General features: G+C 39.2%; 1 protein-coding gene across 2 annotated transcripts in view; it reads right to left on the reverse strand.

Moving 5' to 3' along the window:
• Positions 1-2,417: 2,417 nt before the first annotated feature.
• NECTIN3 (nectin cell adhesion molecule 3) overlaps positions 2,418-19,996 on the reverse strand; it is a 119,078-nt gene continuing 101,499 nt past the window's right edge. Inside the window, exons 8-10 of one of the 2 annotated variants that reach the window (XM_064495613.1) lie at positions 11,291-11,353; positions 10,633-10,662; positions 10,359-10,475 (exon numbers count right to left, since the gene is read on the reverse strand). In XM_064495613.1, the coding sequence (XP_064351683.1) occupies positions 10,654-10,662; positions 11,291-11,353 (72 nt within the window). In that variant the 3' untranslated portion in view covers positions 10,359-10,475; positions 10,633-10,653. Of the gene's footprint in view, positions 10,476-10,632; positions 10,663-11,290; positions 11,354-19,996 lie in introns of both variants that reach the window. The other variant, XM_031433652.2, reaches the window with a different exon arrangement.

The raw sequence follows: 19,996 nt of genomic DNA on the forward strand, positions 1-19,996 counted from the left end.
GTGAAAGCATAAATCTAAAGTTGAGGCTTTTCCCAGAACCTCTGGGGAGAACTGAGGCAAAATACCTGATTGCAAGAGTTCACAATTCTGTGTCTTAACAGGGAAACTAATTTTACCTTTTTTTTTTTTTTGACTCTTACTTTTGAATTCTTGCACAAACCATCTATTTGTGTGGAATATGTGTGCTCTTCTGTTTACCTGGCCATTTCCTATCCATTCAACACCCAGCTGAAATATATTTTCCAGGACGTTTTCTGGATGGATCAGAATATGGTCCCCTTTGTTGCTCTGACTTTATTCCAATACATTTTTTAGACATTCTAGAGAGTGTGCATGTATACACATTTGTGGAAATGTGGCCATGATTCTTGAGTAATGAAGACCGAGAAAGAGCCAGGCTATTTAGGAGTCTAGTAACACAGTGGGAGAGGGCAGATACCCTCCCTTCTGTTGGTTATGGAGAAGACCGATGATGGCCATGCAGGTGGCAGCTCTGATTTCTGATTACTGTACATCATATGTTTAGGTCAGCAATGTGCTAGAGTCAGCTGGTGCCAATTGTGCATGTCTCTTCCCACTTCAAGTTCAGTGGTGTCATGTCGATAGCCTAAAATTGGCCATGGTGGGAGTATTTATACCGTGGAAATCAGCAAATGTTATGAACCAAGTCTGTCTGGTCTTTTCAGTCCAGCAAGCACATGTTAGTGCCATACCACGGGTATTCTTTTTACTATTCCACGTCTTCCTCTAAACAGCTTATGCTGTCCTCTACGTTCCAGAACAGAGTGTATTTATAACACCACTTTAATGTATTTGCTTACTAATTCTACCCTCTAGGTCAGGGGTTGGCTAACTGTGGGTCAAGTCCAGCCTGCAGTATGAGCTATAAGCCATGAGCTAAAAATGGCTTTACATTTTTAGTGGGTTGTAGAAAAAAAAAACAAACATCATTAGGAATCAGAGAAATTCAAATAAAAAAAGCCATGAGCTAGCACTTCACACCTACTAGGATAGCTGTAACCAAAAAGACAGATAATAACAAGTGTTGGTGAGGATGTGGAGAAACTGGAACCCTCATACACTGTTGGTGGGAATGTAAAATGATGCAGCAGCTTTGGAAAACAGTTTGGCAGTTCCTCAAAGGGTTAGGGCATAGTGTTTCCATCTGATCCCGCAATTCCACTCCTAGGTATATATGGAAGAATATAAACACATATATTCACACAAAGACTTGACCACAAATAATTCATAATTATTTCCCAAAAGTGGAAACAACCCAAATGTCCATTAACTGATGAATGGATAACATGTGGCATATCCATATAATGGAATATTATTTGGCAATGAAAAGAAATGAATGATAGATGCTACAGCATGGTTGAACTTTGAAAACATTATGCTAAGTGAAAGAAGCCTACATGTTATATGATTCCATTTATATATAACGTCCAGAAGGGGAAAAGGCACAGAGACAGAACGGAGACTGGTGTTGCCAGGGACTGAGAAGAGGTAGGGGGAGGGGAGGCAGGGTGCAGATGGGAGTGGGTTTCTTTCTGCAGTGATGAAAATATTCTAAAACTGATTTTGGTGATGATTACACAACTCTGTGTATATTCTAAAAAGCACTAACGTTTACACGTTAAGAGGATATTATGGTATCTCAATACAATTTTGGGGTGTTTTTGTTTTAAAGTGGCTCCCTGATTTTGAGATTTCACAGACCAGTAAAGCATCCATCCCTGAAATAAGATACAGGGATCCACTACAGATGCCAACTTTTGATATTTGCCCCACCACCAAGGTAAGGAAACTCTAAGAACCTTAATTTTGTATTGGTATTTCTGGGAAAAGATTTTGTTGGGAGGAGATTGAAACTATTGGCTATGAGGTAAAAAGACTTATCTGAAGACTTCTTACATTTTTCTCCATTTCCAATTTGCATTACATTATAATATTATGCCCTTTTGGTAACTGAATGATATATTATTAAAGTAGAATTTAGTGCATTTGTGATCTTGAGCAGGTTAATGAATTATATAATGAATATTATAAATTCAACTTTGTCTTCAAAGAACATTTAGAAAATATTTAGACTGAACTGTGGCCATCCATTCTTAGGGTGGGTTTTATAATACTTAACTAGTGTGTGGTTCTTATTCTGAATGTGATACTTGTTCTGAAATTTAAATAATAAAAATGTTTTATACATTTAAAAAATTTCCAATATGGCTTGAAATTTAAAAGTACTTCTGTTACTATTTTTAAAATCACTTTTTACAAAGGACTCCAGTATAGAAACTTACACTTTCTATAAAAGGTGTTCTTTAAATCTTGAATTTTATAGTCATATAATTAAGTTATTAATTTTTATATGTATTTTAATATTTGATTTACTGACAACAATGAAAATGAAAACCTTTAGTTGATAAAAACTTTATTCAAAACTTGTCAAGAATCATATAGTTCAAAACTACAAAAATAAAAGACAATTTCTGATGACTTAAAAATAAAGAGTATCTAAAAACAACCACATTGACATCTACTATTTATAACACAATTTCAGAATCAAAGCTAATCTACATATTTCTCTATCTTGCTACATTTGAGCTAGAACCCTCCTCCTCCTTACCCCACTACATTGTTATGTAACCCTTTCAGTTTTAACACTTAAAACACAACCTGGCTATTTTCTGAAAAGCAGGAATATATGCTACTGATCATCTCTTACACAGAAAAATAAAAATAGGTCAAATGACTAGAAACTAATTTTCACTTAAAAAAAGAACAAGTTAGTAAAATGTTTCTTTTGAAAACAACTGGTGGATAAGCATTCTGAATTGAGCTATACAAGAACACATTTCTACTTGAGGATTCTTCAGATTATTTCCTATGCATTTATATAGTACAGGACATTCGCAAAATGCTTTTCACCATTTATTGGTCAGGACTCACAACACCCAGGTGCTGTGAAATAGCAGAATTAACCTCAGTTTACACAGGGAGAACCAAGGCACACGGTGAGAGCTTGCCAGGGCCAAAGTGAGACCTCATTTGGCTTCTGACTTCTTATGTCCAGAGCCAGAAGCTTCTTTTTGGAAGACATGAATTTGTTCAATGATGGAAGTCAGAGCACGCGGGATTTGTCGTGGGAGAATCAATTCTGGCTCTATAGGGAAAAAGTTCAGAGCGTGGATAAGGTAGACAGTACAATTTTAGTATTAAAAGGGTTAATGAGAAAAAAGCTAAAACCAAAGTAAAGACTCTATTCTGATAGAGATCACCTTTCAGAAATAAAAATAGCAAAATAGGAATAGGAAAAAATAATAGCTATAGAGTTTCTCATTTCTAAGCCAAGGGGCTTTTATAAAATCACTTTAAAAGTAGGACCTCTCTTGAAGACAACCCTTAAACGTCTTATTTTCCCTCTCCATAGAACCCCTGTGAGGTGGAAAGTACCAGCTTACAGGGGGGAACCCGAGAAGTAAGGAAGCGAAGAGGTTAAGACCACATGGAGAGTGAACAGGCTGGAGCAGATGTTACGCCTTAAAGCACTGGCTTAGAAATAGAAACAGAAGGGAGAGGATAAACAGGAACTTTTCTGGATGGACAAGTGGAATAATCCTCAGATCCAGTAGCAACACCAGCTACTTAACATTTTTTCACAAAGGACTTGGAATTTCAAGTACACAGTGAAACCTAAGATGACAAATGCTCTTCTGGGTATTGAAATGCTCGTTTGAAGGGAATATAGCAACAAGTTCTCATAAGACCATGTGAAAAAACAGAGGCATTACAGCCACAGTGTGGGCAAGTGCAAACTAACGCATTTAGGACAAAACACTGCTGTCTGTAGTTAAATATGATAATGCCGAGCCTTCAGCATGGCTTGTGAGAAGAATTTAATTTAGCCTGATCAATGTGTTAGGGTGGATTAAAAAAAAAAAAGCTGGTCACTTTTGGCAAGAATAATGAAAACCAAAACAATGGTGCCCATGCGTTTGGGAAATCATGTGGAACTTTGGGCTTTATAGACCCACTGTGAGTTATTAAGGGACATTATAAATGTTTGAAGTACATTCCTAACCTCTGCAGGAGACACATAAAACACTCCTTCATGGCTGTCAGACATATTTGTAACAGGATAGGCCACAGTTCTAAGCCAGCGTAGCAAATCTGATGTTCTGGATTCCCAGGGGTGCTTTCCCTCCAGGTCTCCTCTAATCAACTTTCACAGCTCGGTCCCATGCCATGATAATAAACACAACTGGTTTAGGCCATGATACCGAGGGTCCTAGTGAGCCGCAGGAAACCTGATCATAAGAACTTTAAATGGTAAAGCTAGGAAAAATCTCAAGAAGGGGACTGTTCAGTCTCCCACCTCCAGATGGGGTAAAAATTTTCAATTCCATTAGTCTATCTCCTTGGGTCCAAATGACATGCTCCCTGTGTAAATCTTGTGCAACGGGCAACTGTAAACAACACAGTTCTAGGATGGGGGCACTTTAGAGGACACGGTGCTGCCTTCTGAAAACAGTAGGTGGATTAGTATTCTGAACTGAGCTACACAAGAGCACATTTCTACCCGAGGACCCTCCAGATTATTCACCGTGCATTTATATAGTACAGGACATTTGCAAAATGCTTCTCACCACTTATTGGTCAGAAAGAGTCATAGAGATGTTGCTGTTTTCCATAAATACTCACAACACCTTTTCCGCCTCAAACTCAGGCATTTATCCCTACACCTCAAGCTAAAGGTAACAGACATTGGATGTAACTAGAACTTTTTGGTTTCGGGAGGTGTGCAATTTGATATATATCATGGCCTTAGCCCCCAAACACTGATTAGAATATTCTGGGGAATGGATCAGTGGAAGGCATTTATTCCCAACCAATGGAATGGAGAATCCTTTTATTTGCCAATGGTGGTTTCCCTTCTCCCTGAGATATACAAGGAACTTCTACATCATGCTCTCAATTGATAACGTTTGATAAAAAGATGTTTAGTGTCATCTGAATTTTTGACATTCTCTTTTATTCTAGTCTACTTGGCTGCAAACTTCCACAATCAAACTGAAAGGTGAATAGATAATAACTAACCTAATAATGGAAATACATTAGAAATAAACCTAATATTTTACATATTTCAGCTGTTAAGGTAAATATGGCTTCTGTTCCCACCACTAACTTTTTGCAGAGATAATGCTAAAGCAAATATAATAAAATGGGTCTGAAATAACGGAACGTTTGTAGATGTGAGCGTTCTCCTGTATGTGTGAATTGCAAAAAATTTTTTTTCAACTGTGAATTTTAAGTAGGCTTCTCTCTCCTCTGTCTGTCTGTCTTTCTCTATCACACAAACACACCTCCACCCGTAAGAAGGGAAAGGCTGCCACTAAGGAGAAATGTCAGTGAGACTATTCAGCAGGTGGCTGACATCAGAGCGGTGAACAGACCGTACCCCAGTGCGAGGGTGTGATAACACAAGGAATCCTTAACACATTTTGTTACGTGGAGCGTAATTTCAATTATTTTGGCATATGTTAGTTGGTCTTAATATACACCCTAGGAGTGTTTAGTTAACACGTGAAGTTTCCTCTTTGGGACTACACCTTCCACAGTTTGTTAGTATCTGAAAAACTCACTTCAGAGTCACTTCAGATGCTATCACCACAAGAGCTCAGCACCAGAGACTTCGTTAATAAGTGATTAGTTTTGAATCAGTCAAATTAGTGGTGTTAAAGGTATGTGCATTGGCCCCGGTACTGTAGGGCACTCCATCCCTTCCAGGAACAGGGCATACAGCTCTAGTAAGCCCACTAGCCCCATGATGCCTAGATTACTAACCTGTCCTGTGTCTAGAAGTTAAATGGAATCAGGCTGTCTGGCACTGAATCTGCTGGAATATGACTGGATTCACGTCTAATAACCCTTTTGCATAAGATACCGTTGGCTTCTCTAAAAGAATAGACTGAGGACTTCTTCAATCTTATATGACAGACTATTATTACAGAATGCCCGTTCTGGTACCCGCTTGTTTATATACACGAATGACGCAGCAATTGGCTTAAAATCTGATTTCAGTGTAATACACCACCTGGTGAGACTGCGGGGAGGAGGCAGTTATGGTTATTATCTATGGTTAATCTAATAGATATGGGACTCTTTCTGAGTATTTTGAAAAGTTCAAAAAGTGAGTAAAGGTGAGCATATACAATTGCTTTCCTCTCAGTAAACATCTCTTATGGTTTTCTTCCATGTACCCCCTTAGACCTCTGCTTAAAAACGAAGTCAGGAAAGCCTCTTCCCGTACACCACTCCCCCAGAGCAGACTTGGAAGAAGTAACAGCAAACTGCTGAGTGGTATGATCTGGGGGTGTGCAGAGTAGGAGCCGTTCTGTTCCCACAGGGGCTCCTCGCAAGGGGACAAAACAGAAGTTTGGGTCTAATCAGTGAAATGATTCAGGTAAGGTGCTTGCCCTGGAATCCAGCGCATACTACACCCTCAGTAATGGTAGCTGTTCTCAGTAGTAACCGGTAAATCAAGAGCAACAACTGGTCAGCAGAGTTTAAAAGGCTAAAATCCAGATATGAAGCCCTCCATGTGACAGATGCTTGTTACAGTAAAAGAGATGTCTACCGTTTTCACTTGGCTGTACTCAAATCAGGTTGAACTCAAATTTTCATCTGGCACTTGGTTCTCCCTGAGGACACTATGGTACTCTAAATGCTGGCAAGGGTGCTGGGAGCTCAGGTTGAACACGCAGCAATGGTAGAGTCTTGGGCATCTTCATGTGAAGAGAACTTAACAATTTCCCATGCATCATTACCGTGTTTAACTCTTCCCCCATTTCTGAGAGGCTGACAGGGAAGGTATTATAATCTCTGCTTTAGGAACAGGGGCAACTGATGCCCTAGACAGATTAGAGGACTTGCCTAAGTTTCCATGGCTAGAAAGGGGTGAAGCTGGGACTAGAACCTGTTCTCTGATTCTTGGTATAATGATGTATCTTCTATGCCCCAGGAAACAAGAGGCTTGAAGAAAGGTTCTGTTGCAAATAAAGAATAGCAGTAGGAGACGAGTACACTGCAGGGAAAACTACACAACGAAAAACATAGTGAGCTTTAGACTGTTGTGAAAGAGGAACTAGGAAAGCATTCCCAAAAGATGGATGAAGAAACTGTACTATCTCTATGAGTAAACAAGGCCATAAAATTAATGAGGGGACCAGTTCATTTAGTTTACAGCACATTTCTTTAGTATTTACTAAGTGCATGTTACCGGGAAGCCTAGCACAGGTAAGAATTTTATAGTGCATGCCTCAAAGAGCATGGACTTCTCCAATTTTAGAACATATAAGAAAGCCCGGGATAGGGGGACCCTCACAGAAGAGGCAATAAATCACTGCCATTTAAGAATTAATCTAAATTCCTATCCCATTATGTCAGAGTAATCCTAAATGGTGCAGATGCTCTATTTCAGTGTGCTGTGCAAAGAACCTGGCGATCGGCTACTGCAGCTATAATGCACATTCCCGGAGCTTGGGCTGCCTACAAAACAGGCAGCCAAGGCCGGTGTTTAGGATGGGGTCTGCACACTTCCCCTTGAAACGCAAAGCTGCAACCATAAGTGGATAAGCACTCTGGGGATTTATTTCTGTTTCAGTGTGTTTTAGCAAACCAGTTATGGGGAGAGTATCTAGTATCAGCTGAGGCTTACATCCTTAAGCCTCACTCACTGACCTTTAAGAGTCTATTCCAAATTTAAATGGCCATCGTCAAGTAGTCTAGGCTCCAAATTTAGAGCTCATCAGGTTAATTTTGGATGGTATTTTTTGGTTGAGGGGGCTGGTTGATCAAACCCTTTTAAAGCTCCTTTCTATTCCACTCAGTATTTAGAGAGAACAGATGGGAGGCACCAGGATCACCAATTATATAGCTTCTGTGACCCAAGTAGAGGGGCCAACAGCTATAAAATCTACCAGTTTGTTCAAGAAATAGCATAGCTGACAGAAAGGTAAAGAGGATATTGAACTGGCTGGCTTTTGAGAGAGGTGTCTATATCCTGAGATTTCTTTTCTAGAACTACACTGAGAATGTGAAAAAAAAAAGATGCAATAGTGGGTTCTTGGTAGGGAGGGTGAAAGACAGGTCAAAGGGCTCTGAAATTCAGTTCTTCCAAATCTCTTTCCCTAGTGCAAATGATCTCTATCTCCCCTAGGTCCAGGGTACACTTTTCTGACACTAATTCAACAACCTGCTTCCCAGCAGGACCCTAGAAACCATCATCAAGGTGTAAGACATTTTTAAAGCTCACTAAAGGAGGCAATGCACCACAGTATCTCCTCCTCTGTAACAGCCAGTATTTATAAAATACCTCCTTATCAAGGAGAGCTCCGACTGGAGTTATCTTTCTATTGGAAAACAATTGCAAGAATCTCTGCACCTTCAGTTACGTTAACTCACTGATGGGATTATAAGTAATAAAGTCAGATGTCCTCTTTCTGTGTTAGCTTGCTAGCAAGGGCAGTAAACTAACTCTGAGGTAGCACAGTGATACAGCAATGATGGTGCCTGGAATTTACCCTTTGATGCCATATAACCATCATCTTTTACAGAACTGTTGGCCACCCAGGTAATTGAAGGGGGGTGGAATTACCACTGCAGAACTACCTGGATAGTTTGTCTGACAAAGCATGGCACCTAAAAAAAAGGAAACAAACATACAAGCAAGAAATAGAGGCAGCACAACATGAATCAAAACATTTCTTTGGTATCCTATGAGAAATCTATGTTAATATTCTATCCCCTTGAAGCTTAGGCTGGAAATGTGTACTATTTTATTTTAGTGCTTTATGTCACTTTCCCCTAATATATGACAAGTCTGCAGTGTTTTTTACATCTGTGACAGACCTATAATCTCCCAGAGCACAGAGTAAAGCAATGCTTTCCTTAAGATGTGCGGGAGGGTGATTGACACCTGCACGTGTACCTGTGCTCGCTCCTCTGCTCTCACCACTATAATTGCTACCTTCAAGCTCAGCAAGGAAAAGTTGGCAAAGGGAAGTGAGAAAACTCCCGACAGATATTGGCAGGCACCAAGGTGTTGCAGGATACACTGGTAAGTCAGTCAATTGTATTATTTGCACTTTAGCATCTCTTCACTCTAATTGTTTACCAGGGAAAGTAGGGGGGGAGGGATCAAGGATCACATGATTAGCACATATGCCATATTAAGGTAGGGGTTTTTTTTTGTTTTTTTTTTTTAGCTTTTCAGACTTTCTACTTGGCTTTAAGAGCATGAGTTATTTCATGGTGATTTTCCAGCAGGCTTTTTTTCTGAGGTAGATAAAACATGGACAGCAAGTAGTCTGAAGAATGCAGAGGGTAGCTGAAACCTGGGTGGATAGGATTAGTTTGAAAGAAATTTCAGTAGTGAAAGCCGAGCCTGTCACATACAACACCACAGAAAAGAGGGAAAAGGCTCAAGGCTGTCCACCATTTAGACAGGGCTTTTAGAATTTAATAGGTGGGAACTAGGCTAGTCTGGCCTGTAAAGAGCAGAACTGTGGGAACAATGACCAAGTGAGAGAAGAACCTTGGTTTGTACACAGCTAATCAAGACCAGGCAGACAACAGCAAGAAATATGCATCCCTCGGGATGACAGTGATCACGAAGGAACACATATTACAATAGCCCAAGAGTCTAAAAGCAACCAACAGGCTTGAAGGTTTATACTGCATTTGGTTGTTATTTTGGGGATAAATGGCAAATTTTGCCTCTTTCTTCCAGCCTCTTGTTTGTAAGCAGGTATTGTAATTATATTAAGCATGCCAGGGAAAGCCAAATCCCAACTAAATAATCAGTGAGATGGATTTTGAGCTCCTTTTTCTGCCTGTTTGAGTTATAGATGAACAGGCTGGACTGCCTGAGACCCAGCAAGGTTAATATTCCCAGCTGGGGCCTTTCTGTCTGGAGAATCACGGCTGTCATCCCAGGCAGATGCTCTGCTTTTAAATGAACGTGCCATTGTAGGCCAAATGTTAGTAGTTAAACACCATCATCACAAAAACACACAAAGCTAGAGTCAAGTTCACAAACACAGCTGGTGGTTAAAAAATTCTTAATGGAGGGAAGGAATCCGCTGTTGGCTCCAAGCCATTTATCACCACTTCTGATACACTTAGACCAGGTCTGCTTTATATGAGAATAAAATCATACCTACTGGCCTCAGTTTCTCTCCCCAGTCTAAGAATAAACATTTGTTAGAACACCCATTGGAAAAAGAGGATAGTCACACGTAGTGTTCCCGCGGGTTGATATAGACCCTCTCCGGGTCATGGTTTGGATGATGCTTGCCAGGGCTCTGGTCTTGGTAGCACATCTGATCGTAGAGGGGGTACATCTGCTGAATCCCATCTGCCCCCGCTGGATTCTCATCTTCATAGTCAAATCTCCTGCTATTCAGTCCATTCTAAAAATTCAAACATTGCTTACATTAGCAGAGCAGCTATTTGCATTTTTCCTAGCTCTTGGGTAAAAACAGGCAGAAACAGAATACGTTACAGTCTGTGTCCCTGATTCGTTATTTCACACACTGTTGAATGGCAAGGTAAAGTTCAACAACTTACCATTTTCCAGTCATTTGTTGCTTACGATCCCTGAAAAAGAGTGGTGACATCTCCTAAATAAAAAATGGTGACTAATGGGGACTGTAGTCAGTTTCAGGTTTTGGAATTTGGAATTGGGATCAGTTAAGGTAAACTGAAGAAGAACAAGGTTGTGAACCTCAGGAGTCTCAGCAAGGCTCAAGCTTGGAGTCCATGCATGGGGTAATACAGAGTATTAAATCAAACAACCCAAACAAAACCAAAGGAAGCCACAGGATTCAGCACTGGAGAATTAGGGAGGAGACAGAGAGAAATGATCTGGTATTTGACCATATGTCCAATGCGGGTGAAAATAAGAAATGCTGTCAAAAATAGCCTCCTGTCTTTACCTTTCTTCCTTACTTGACTTTGGGTCCCAGGTGACAGCATAAAATGAACCTCCCCACCCCAATGCCCTATGGTGTCTCTGACCCTCTGTCAGATTATTGGTTTTATAAACTTGATTACTTCTAAGAGGAATAAGCAAGCTCAAGGACTTTACAAAATCACACTACAGATGCTCAGATAGTAGAGGTGAGTAAAATGAAATTTCATGGAAATAAAATGGTATTTGAATAAACATGGTGGCCACCGGCTGGGCGTGGGCAGATTCCTTCCACCCGAGGTGTGTGTTACTTACAGAGTGCTGGAGACTGCCAACCTCTCTTTCTTTGAACTGAGTCTGCAGAGGCAAGTGTTCAGTCTGGAGGGAGAAGACAGAAAAAGACTTGTACTTTAAAGCACCAAGCACATGATAAAACAGATCAATCAGGACCACTAAGACTCCTATTTTTAAAAGAGCCAATCAAATCTTGTTAAATGTCTGCCAACTAAGCAAAATGCTCCACATGAGGATGGGAAAAGCAACTAAATTTCTTGAGAGTGTGCCTCCCTTCTGGCTCCAGACTTCTTGTAGAAGGAAGAAAATACACAGAACATCTGCTCCAGGCACTCTCGTGCAAACTGGATTACATCTTACTTGAGGGAGCACTCCACACAGAAAGTGGTTTGGGGTGGTAATGAAAAGTTATCTTTTGTTTTTACCTACGGATGTATACGTGGTCCGCTTTCTCTTCCTGCTGCCACCCCCTATCCCCCGACCCCATACAGATCATAAAGGGGACTTATCGTTTTCAGACCTCACCCTAAGAAGAATCTCTCTCAGCTTCCCTTTGGCTTATAAACACATACTTACCCTTCAGCCTCAAGTTCAAATATCATCTCTTTCAGGAAGCATAGCACAAAACCCTCGGGCAGAGAGAGCCGTTCCCCTTTCTGTGCTTTCACAGTTTGTATTACCACAATTATTTGTTTATTTGCTTCTCTCCTCTAGATTGAGGGTACTGGTCGGAGTATTTTACAAACATTATCTCATTTAACCTTTATAATAATTCTGTTAAACCAATGTCTTTATTTTACAGCTGACTAAAACTGAGGCTCAGAGTGGTTAATTAAGATGTCTCCAGTCACACAGCTGGTAAGTGGTAGATGCTTTGTCTGATTCCTAACCCTATATATTTATACCCTCTGCTTCTACTCAGTGCCTGGAAAAATAGATGTTCAATAAATATAAAGGAATGTCTGAAAGTCCCAGCATGTAGGCATATCTATCAACATGTTCTCCCCTTCGCTGTCTTTGCTTCTGCTGTCCTTTTGGCCTGGAAGCTGTGCCACTTAGCCTCTGGCACTTGAAATACTACCCATCTTGGCCTGACTAAAGTCTTTTTTTCCCCCTCCAAGGCTTTTCCACACTATCCATCAAAGTTAATTTCCTCCTACTTTTCCCATTGTTCTTGTTTATATGTCCATTATGGCACACATCATGGCCTGTCTGTTTTATAGTCCCCAGTGTCTGTATCTTTCAACCCCAGTAAACAATGACTCCTTCTTAGCCATCCTCACAGCCTAGTTCCACAATAGTAAGAAGTCATTAGTTAATAACTTTACTGAAATCTCAACTATCAATTCTTATCTCATGTCATATGTCATGTTATCCAAATTACAAGTTACCTGTGGCAAATTCGTTCCCCTGTCATATTCTGCATGATTCTAGGGTGCTCCCACATGCCCAGTTGATGCAGACAGTACACACTGGTCAAAGTCCAAAGCGGGGCCTGATTCATGGACGAGTGACCAGTCACACTGTGCCTTATGCTTAGAAGGTTCCCACTTTGGGGATCAATGTTCCGTGGTTGCCATCTTAGATTTCTTAATCATTTTATTGTGAATTTGTGTTTTGTAAGTGGGCTAATGGGACAATGAGGCGTGTTTCAGGGACTTGGAGCCTCAGCCCAAGGGTGTCCTATCTCTTGCTGCTTATCTTTGATATGATTCTTGGCTGCCACTCCCCGACCTGGTGTCCCAAGCACCCCTGCCCCTCTCCCTGCCCCTGTCCAGTGACTGCTGCTGCCCTCTGCTGTGGCAGGGGCCTGAGCGCTGGTACAGGGAAGGTTGGGGTCAGGAGTGCATGCCCTCTGCATCATGGACCTGGCAGGTGGCTGGAGGACACATCTCATTCACACTCATCTAGGAACCTGGTATCACCATCTTAATATTTAAAATTTTTAAACAAGCCCTGCATTTTCACTTTGCGCTGTGCCTCCCAAATGATGTAGTTGATCCTGGTCCAATGAAAACAGACTTAAAAAAAAAAAACTACCTAAAATTAAAATTAGCATTCTCTTTAGTTTCTTTGCTATTTTAGATGAGTCATGGCTTTATGAGTAATAGTAGCATGGCTACCCTTTTCTCATGGCCTGAGATATCCAATCAGCCACAAGTGAGTGGTACACTTGAAAATATGGGACAAGAAAAGAGAGTTCCTAGGACTGAATAGGAAGAAATGGTACCTGGACACTAGGAATCATCTTCACTTGCACTGACTGGACAATAAGCAAATGCTAGGTCCTTTTCTCTATCCAATATTGTAACCCTTCATCAGCTACACCTCACATGGGCCCATGAATTTGTAATACAATGTTTTATCACATTCTTTATGTAGACAGACTCCACACATCCTAGGGATGACCCTGCGTTAGGGACCAGGGGCTATGGAAAAGCACACTGTGCTTGCTTCTGCATTGTGCGGACATCCAGCTTCTGCAGGATACATGAGGAACTTAATTTAATCTAATGGCGGTTGGGTACGCGTGCTGTCTTTCTGCTAGTCTGTAAACTACCTGAAACGTTGCATATTCTGACTTTTTTAAGAAGTTAATCACCACAGTGTACAGAAAAGTGTCTTGCATGATACCTCACGTATGTGTGGTGCTTAATGTGTAAGTACTAATTAACCTCTAATACTTTAACTGATGTATACATGAAACACATTATCCTATTATTATTGCGTTTCTTCCTAGAAAGCCTTGGGCTACCCTAAGTTTCTAACACATATTTTGATTCCCCTGCTTACATGTACAATCTTGTAGCAATTTCTACTGAGCTACAGCCTATATTCACTTTCCTGATTTACTGAAGTCATGTAGACTTTCATTCCTGACTTTCAGGTGCTAATAAAACTAGTTCTTCAAGTTTTATTACATATTATCTTAATAAATATTTTTACTTTCTCTGACTTGACGAAGAAACCAAAACCTCAACTCTTTACTATGTGTTATATTTTATCCTGTTTCCATGTAGATATTTTTTAAATCCCATAAACAGAGCTTTTAGAGTTACTAAGGCTTATTTTCAGTGATGACAGAACAAAGATTTCAGGTTGCTATTGTCAAGAAGTCTACAATAACCCTAGATACCCCGCTTGCTCTGGCAGTGGAAAAACTTCAAACTAGAGTTCCATCTGGAACCATTATCCCCACTACCAAATTTGAGCCCCGCTGGCCTTCTACATTGCTTGATAATTTTAGTCTCAAAGTGCTCCGTACTTTCTTCCTCAGGACCATGTCTTCCTTGGGCCCAGAATCTTTCATTCAGATTTATAAACCTTAAACATTGTTCTTTTTAAACACATTCTCCCACCTTTTCATACTTTTCTCTAACATGCTTCCTCCAATTCCTAGCCCCAACTGATGTCTGCTTCTTCCAGAATGTCCTTAAGCCTGGAGGAAGAAGGACTCCTAACTACTGCAGATCACTCCCACACCTACAAGAACTTCTATAGTGTTCTCTCATCTCTCAGCTCTCTTCTTGTTTTTTTTTTCCCCATGGATTCCTTCCTCCTGGCAAACGTGTACAACCATCTGTCATCTTAAGAGATAAATGAAAAGATAATATCTATTAAAACTTCAACGTCTTAAATTCTAAAGGTCATTAGTCTGGAATCTGGCGTGATACAAGCACATAGTACATTTTCAATAAATTCTTTATAACAGATCATCTTTGATGCAGGAGTTTCTCAGCTACAATATCCAACTGCTTATTTGTGTTCTAGTGACCGTGTTCCCTAATCCACAGAGATGATTTCATGACACTAAAGGAATAACACATGAGGGAATGGCTACCACACATAATTCACAAAATATGGATTCCTCAAGGCATAAGGGATATCACATTCCTATCTATTAAGTATCTCTCTGAAATAATTTAGAAAACATTGCTAAAACTGTGAACCAAGAGTCGATTTTCTATTTTATTAATAGTTGTGAGAGCGGTCTTCCATGTTGTCTGAGCAACAACTATAAAGATTGTGTTTTAAACAAGCAAAATTTACAACAACATTAATTAGGCACTTGTTTAACGAGATACATAATTGTTACTGTTCTCCAGGATAATTACCCGAGCTATTCACATGAATGTCTCTTATTATTATAGGAGACCCTTGGCATTCACAGATTTAACATTGCTGGTTTTAACCATTCATGAGTGGATTTTAAAAGGTTATGAAAGGCTGTAATTTGTAATTTTGTTGAAACGCAAATTTGAATCAGGACTGAGGAGGTTTTTGTCATAGAATAGTCATTTAGCTAGTTAACAAGCTTAGCAACTAACTGCTCAATACCCATCTTCCAGTGCATCTTGGTTATTCTCAACTCGTGTATGAGTTCTATAAAAACCAGAGGAATTTAAGATCGTAGGGTTTCTCAAAAGCCTGCAAAGTATCCTCTGTGAATATCAAAGGGATGCTCTATTGTTAATCAGTCTTTTCCTTTTCAATTTAGAAATGTTTCTTTATTAATTTTTAGTTAATTCTTTGGTTAATAGTATCTACAATCAATTATGATCAATGCTACTGTAGATTGTTACTACACATTATACAGATTAAATGCATAAAGTCTACCTGGGTTTTATTTCCAAAGACTTGAGCTTTTATTTGCTTACAAATCCTCTTTCCCAATTTCAGGGAAAGAATGGTACACTTTTATGTTCCATCCATGCACTCCATCCTACAAATCATTTCTTGTTAACACTCTGAGAAGGTGACTGGGAGGTTTCCCCCAGACCTCACATGGTGCCATCACACAGTACACGCTCAGTGAACACTTGCAGATGTAAGTCATCCACACACAGGGTCTGTTCTGACTCCCAGTCTCAGCCAGCAGTCCCCACAAAGGTCTTGGGTGCTAGAGTTATGTTGGGAAACTTGTGCCAACTAGACTAAAAACCTGAGGGTCTGAATTCCTAACTGGAAGGAACGAGGCAGAGTTAGGTCTGGATTAGTTCATGAGAAGAGAGTAAACATCATGAAAATAGGTTCTAGATCCTTAGTACGCAGAAATCTTACAAAGAAAGATGCAGGAGAGGGTCTAAGATTAAAGGAAGAGAAAAACGGGACAAAGAAGTTGGCTCAATAATGTCAACATGGTTAAAACAGACCTCATTAGGCTCTGTTTAGGCAAAAGAATAATTGTAACTTACAAGGACTGATGAAAGAGTCTTCCCTTACTAATAATTTTTAATAATTAATAATAATTTAATAATAACTAATAATAGCTAATTCTTTAATTTCTAGTTTCTACAATCAATTGTGATCAATGCAGATTGCCACTACACATTACACAGATTAAATGCATAAAGTCTACCTGGGTTTTATTCCCAAAGACTTGAGCTTTTATTTGCTTACAAATCCTCTTTCCCAATTTCAGGGAAAGAATGGTACACTTCTAATGGTTCAGCCCAGGGCTGAGCATTAATGGTCATTTGCTGTAGGATAATACATTATAACATTAATTTAGAGGGCATTTTCCCTCTTGTTTTATTGTTTGTTTATACCCTTCAGTGATATGGTTAGTACCTTAAAATGCAATGTCCAATCTTCTAATTTATAATATTAAAGACAGCAATGAGGCAATTACAAGCAGAAGTAACCACAGGATGTCCTCCTGGCAAACTTCTCAAGTGTAGGCTTAAATCATGAGACTTATAAGATAAAAGAACATTAGATACTTTATCCAATGAGGTAGCACTGGGTTTTTCTCAAGTAGCCACAGAATTATAACAGCCTAGTTGAAAACGCTGTTTTATCCAAAAAGAAGACAGTGTTCTTATCCTTGGTAAACAAATTTCATTAATTCTACTGAGTATACATTCTAAATTTTAATTTTTCAAAGTAAAATTTGATATGGCACATTTTAAAGAAATTTCTTATCTTGGCTGTGGTCTCACTTAAACCTTACCTCAAAATACACATGAAAGTGATACTTCACCTAAATTGTAATATATGCAAAGTACCTAATTAAGGCAGACAGATGATAAAGCTCATAGAAAATTATTTGCAGGCAAAGGAGACACATACAATACTAAGATGTCCCCAATCATAAATCCTACCCATTTAAAGGATACAAATCAAATGATTTTGCATTCATATGTGCTATTTTCCATAACCAATAAATACCTGCACATTGTAACATCAGAATGCTATGTCATCCTTGTCACAATGGGCATCTTTCCTCTTCAGCTCCTTGCCCTGATGCTGCACCAGATGACCTATGCATACCACTTTATCTCCTAATTTGCCTACAAGGTAAACCTTCAATTCAGAGCTGTCAGTGTATTTTCATCCATGCACAAAAACACCCTTAAAGAAGATGTTAATTGCCTGTTATGTATCAGGTACAGCATTGTACTCCAAGCTACTATGTGCAGAAATATTATCTTATACATGCTAACATAAGAACCAAATGCTAATTTCTCTCTAGAAACTATTAAAATAGACCTTCCCAAATATCATATTTAATCTAACATTTAAGTTCCGTAACTTCTGACACTGGAAAAAGATAATTCTGGTAAGAATTTCTTTGTGGTTAAGTAAGTCATGCTATTCTTAGCAAAAGATAAAAAATGTAAAAAGAGCCTCCTAAAATCTTTACTAGTAAACATATTTTAGATTGTGAAACAAAAGGCAATACACCAAATATAGAACACCACTATTCTTTTACTCCTACCGAATGATGAGATAATACAAGAATCATTTCCCTTACCAATAAACTACTGATTCTATTGAGCATGTAATTAAAAGGTAGAAAATGAAATATGAATAGGTCTTTATCTGTTTGCTTAATGATTACTATCCCATAAACCATCTAAAGGATCCTTAAATATATTTAATTAATAATTATATGTATTTTTTCCTTGGGGTCTTACATTTAATTGAAGCACATTTTTCATCACTTTCCTGAAAAGAAAAAAGAAATATATATATATAGGTAACATACACTATTTTTTCTTCTAAAGAAAAATAACCTAGTAACAGTAAAGAAGGTGAGATGGAAGAGAAATCGCCTGGCGTGGAAAGCTAATATTAACCCTCAGGGACAGCAATTTTGTAAACACAAAACCAAAGTAGGCAGTTCTGTTTGAATTAGAGAAGTAGCTGTAATCCCAACTTGGCATTTCCCTGAACACAGGCACTGATGCCTTGAGGGACCTGCACAAAAACACCTTGAACTGGAATCTGCTCATGAGTTAAACACGACCAGAACATGTCAGTGACTGGAACAGAGCTCACAGCACCAGTGGTTCAAGGAGAAGAGTGAAACAGATGACACAAAAGGAGGGGAATCCTTCTGGTGGAGATAATGGTGCTTAGCTAGTTAAAGTCAAGGATCTTTTTAAGTCTTCAATCCACCCTACAGAGTCAGTATTGAGTGTTCAAGATAGGCTCTTACTAGATGCCATTCCTCTATCAGTAAGAAACACTACTTACTATAAAAGTAAATGATAGTTAACATAGCATTTTGTCCTCATGCACACATAATTTAAATGGCCAAACAGAGCTTGGGTAGTTTCTTTTAGCCCCTAGGACAGGCTAACAACTATGAATAACAGGTCATCTACCTAGTCTGGGATTTGTAAATGCCACGGCAACTGACATTCCTTCACTGGATGCTGAAAGGAGTCAGTCTGTTAGGATTTCTTCTATTTAAAACAAAGAACTAAATGTGAACTTTCGGGAAAACAATAGAGTAAACCAAATTAAAAAATACCAACTCAAAAGGCATTTTAAATAATTCAATATTAATGGTATTAAAGATGACATAAGTTATCTACTCCCTGCCCACGCTGGAATGGCTCTAGGCTGTGGGTGACCCTGGCTGGAATCGATCCTATCTCCAGAGGCCTCCTCAGGAGCCATGAGAAGGTGCAACTGAAGCAGCAGCAGCCCTTTCCTCAGTCCTATGCAGCCAGTCAGTTCAGACTCAGTGTGTATGAGAAGTGCCATCATGTCTGGGTTATGTGGCCTGAGATCGGATGGGAATTTTGGTCCTGCTGTCTATGGGAACTGAGCTTTATGGAGATGAGCTTCAGTCTTCTCTAAACAGGCCAGAAATTAATAGTCTGTCCTCTGAAATAACCTCATCATTAGTAATACTCTACCAATGGAAATGCCAAAGAACTATGGGTCCCCCTGCTCTCCAGGAATTTACAACCTTGTTTCATGTGTCTTGTATTCCAAATAGTTAAACACCAAAGCAAGGCAGTTTGAATATAAACCACTTAAAAGTAGAAAGCCTGTCCTACCTTATGCTTTTACTTTTTCTTTTCTACCACAGTACCCGGCACAAGGACTGTAGGTACATAACCACTACTGATGTGATCTGATTATAACGTCAAATCACTACAGGTCCACAATTTCTTACCTGAAAATTTTAGAAAGAGATGTATTTTGGAATTCAGAATTGTTCAGATTTTTGGAAAGGTGACATGTACTTATTTCATGTATTTATAAACATCTCCAGAAGGATCTCGTACAGAACTCCATAGTCAAACATATAGATTTCTGCAGTGGAAAGATGACCATTCACAATAAGTGAAGAAAGTAATGACTATGTATAACTTCATGAGAGTCAGCAGTTCAGGTCAGGTTTTGGTGCAAAATGAGTTAAAAAGTAAGCTTTAGATGCTTAGAGATTTTTAGAAATGTAGATAACAGATTGTGGACCTATAATTC

The sequence above is a fragment of the Camelus dromedarius genome, chromosome 2 (genome assembly GCF_036321535.1).
Source record: "Camelus dromedarius isolate mCamDro1 chromosome 2, mCamDro1.pat, whole genome shotgun sequence".
Taxonomy (NCBI): domain Eukaryota; kingdom Metazoa; phylum Chordata; class Mammalia; order Artiodactyla; family Camelidae; genus Camelus; species Camelus dromedarius.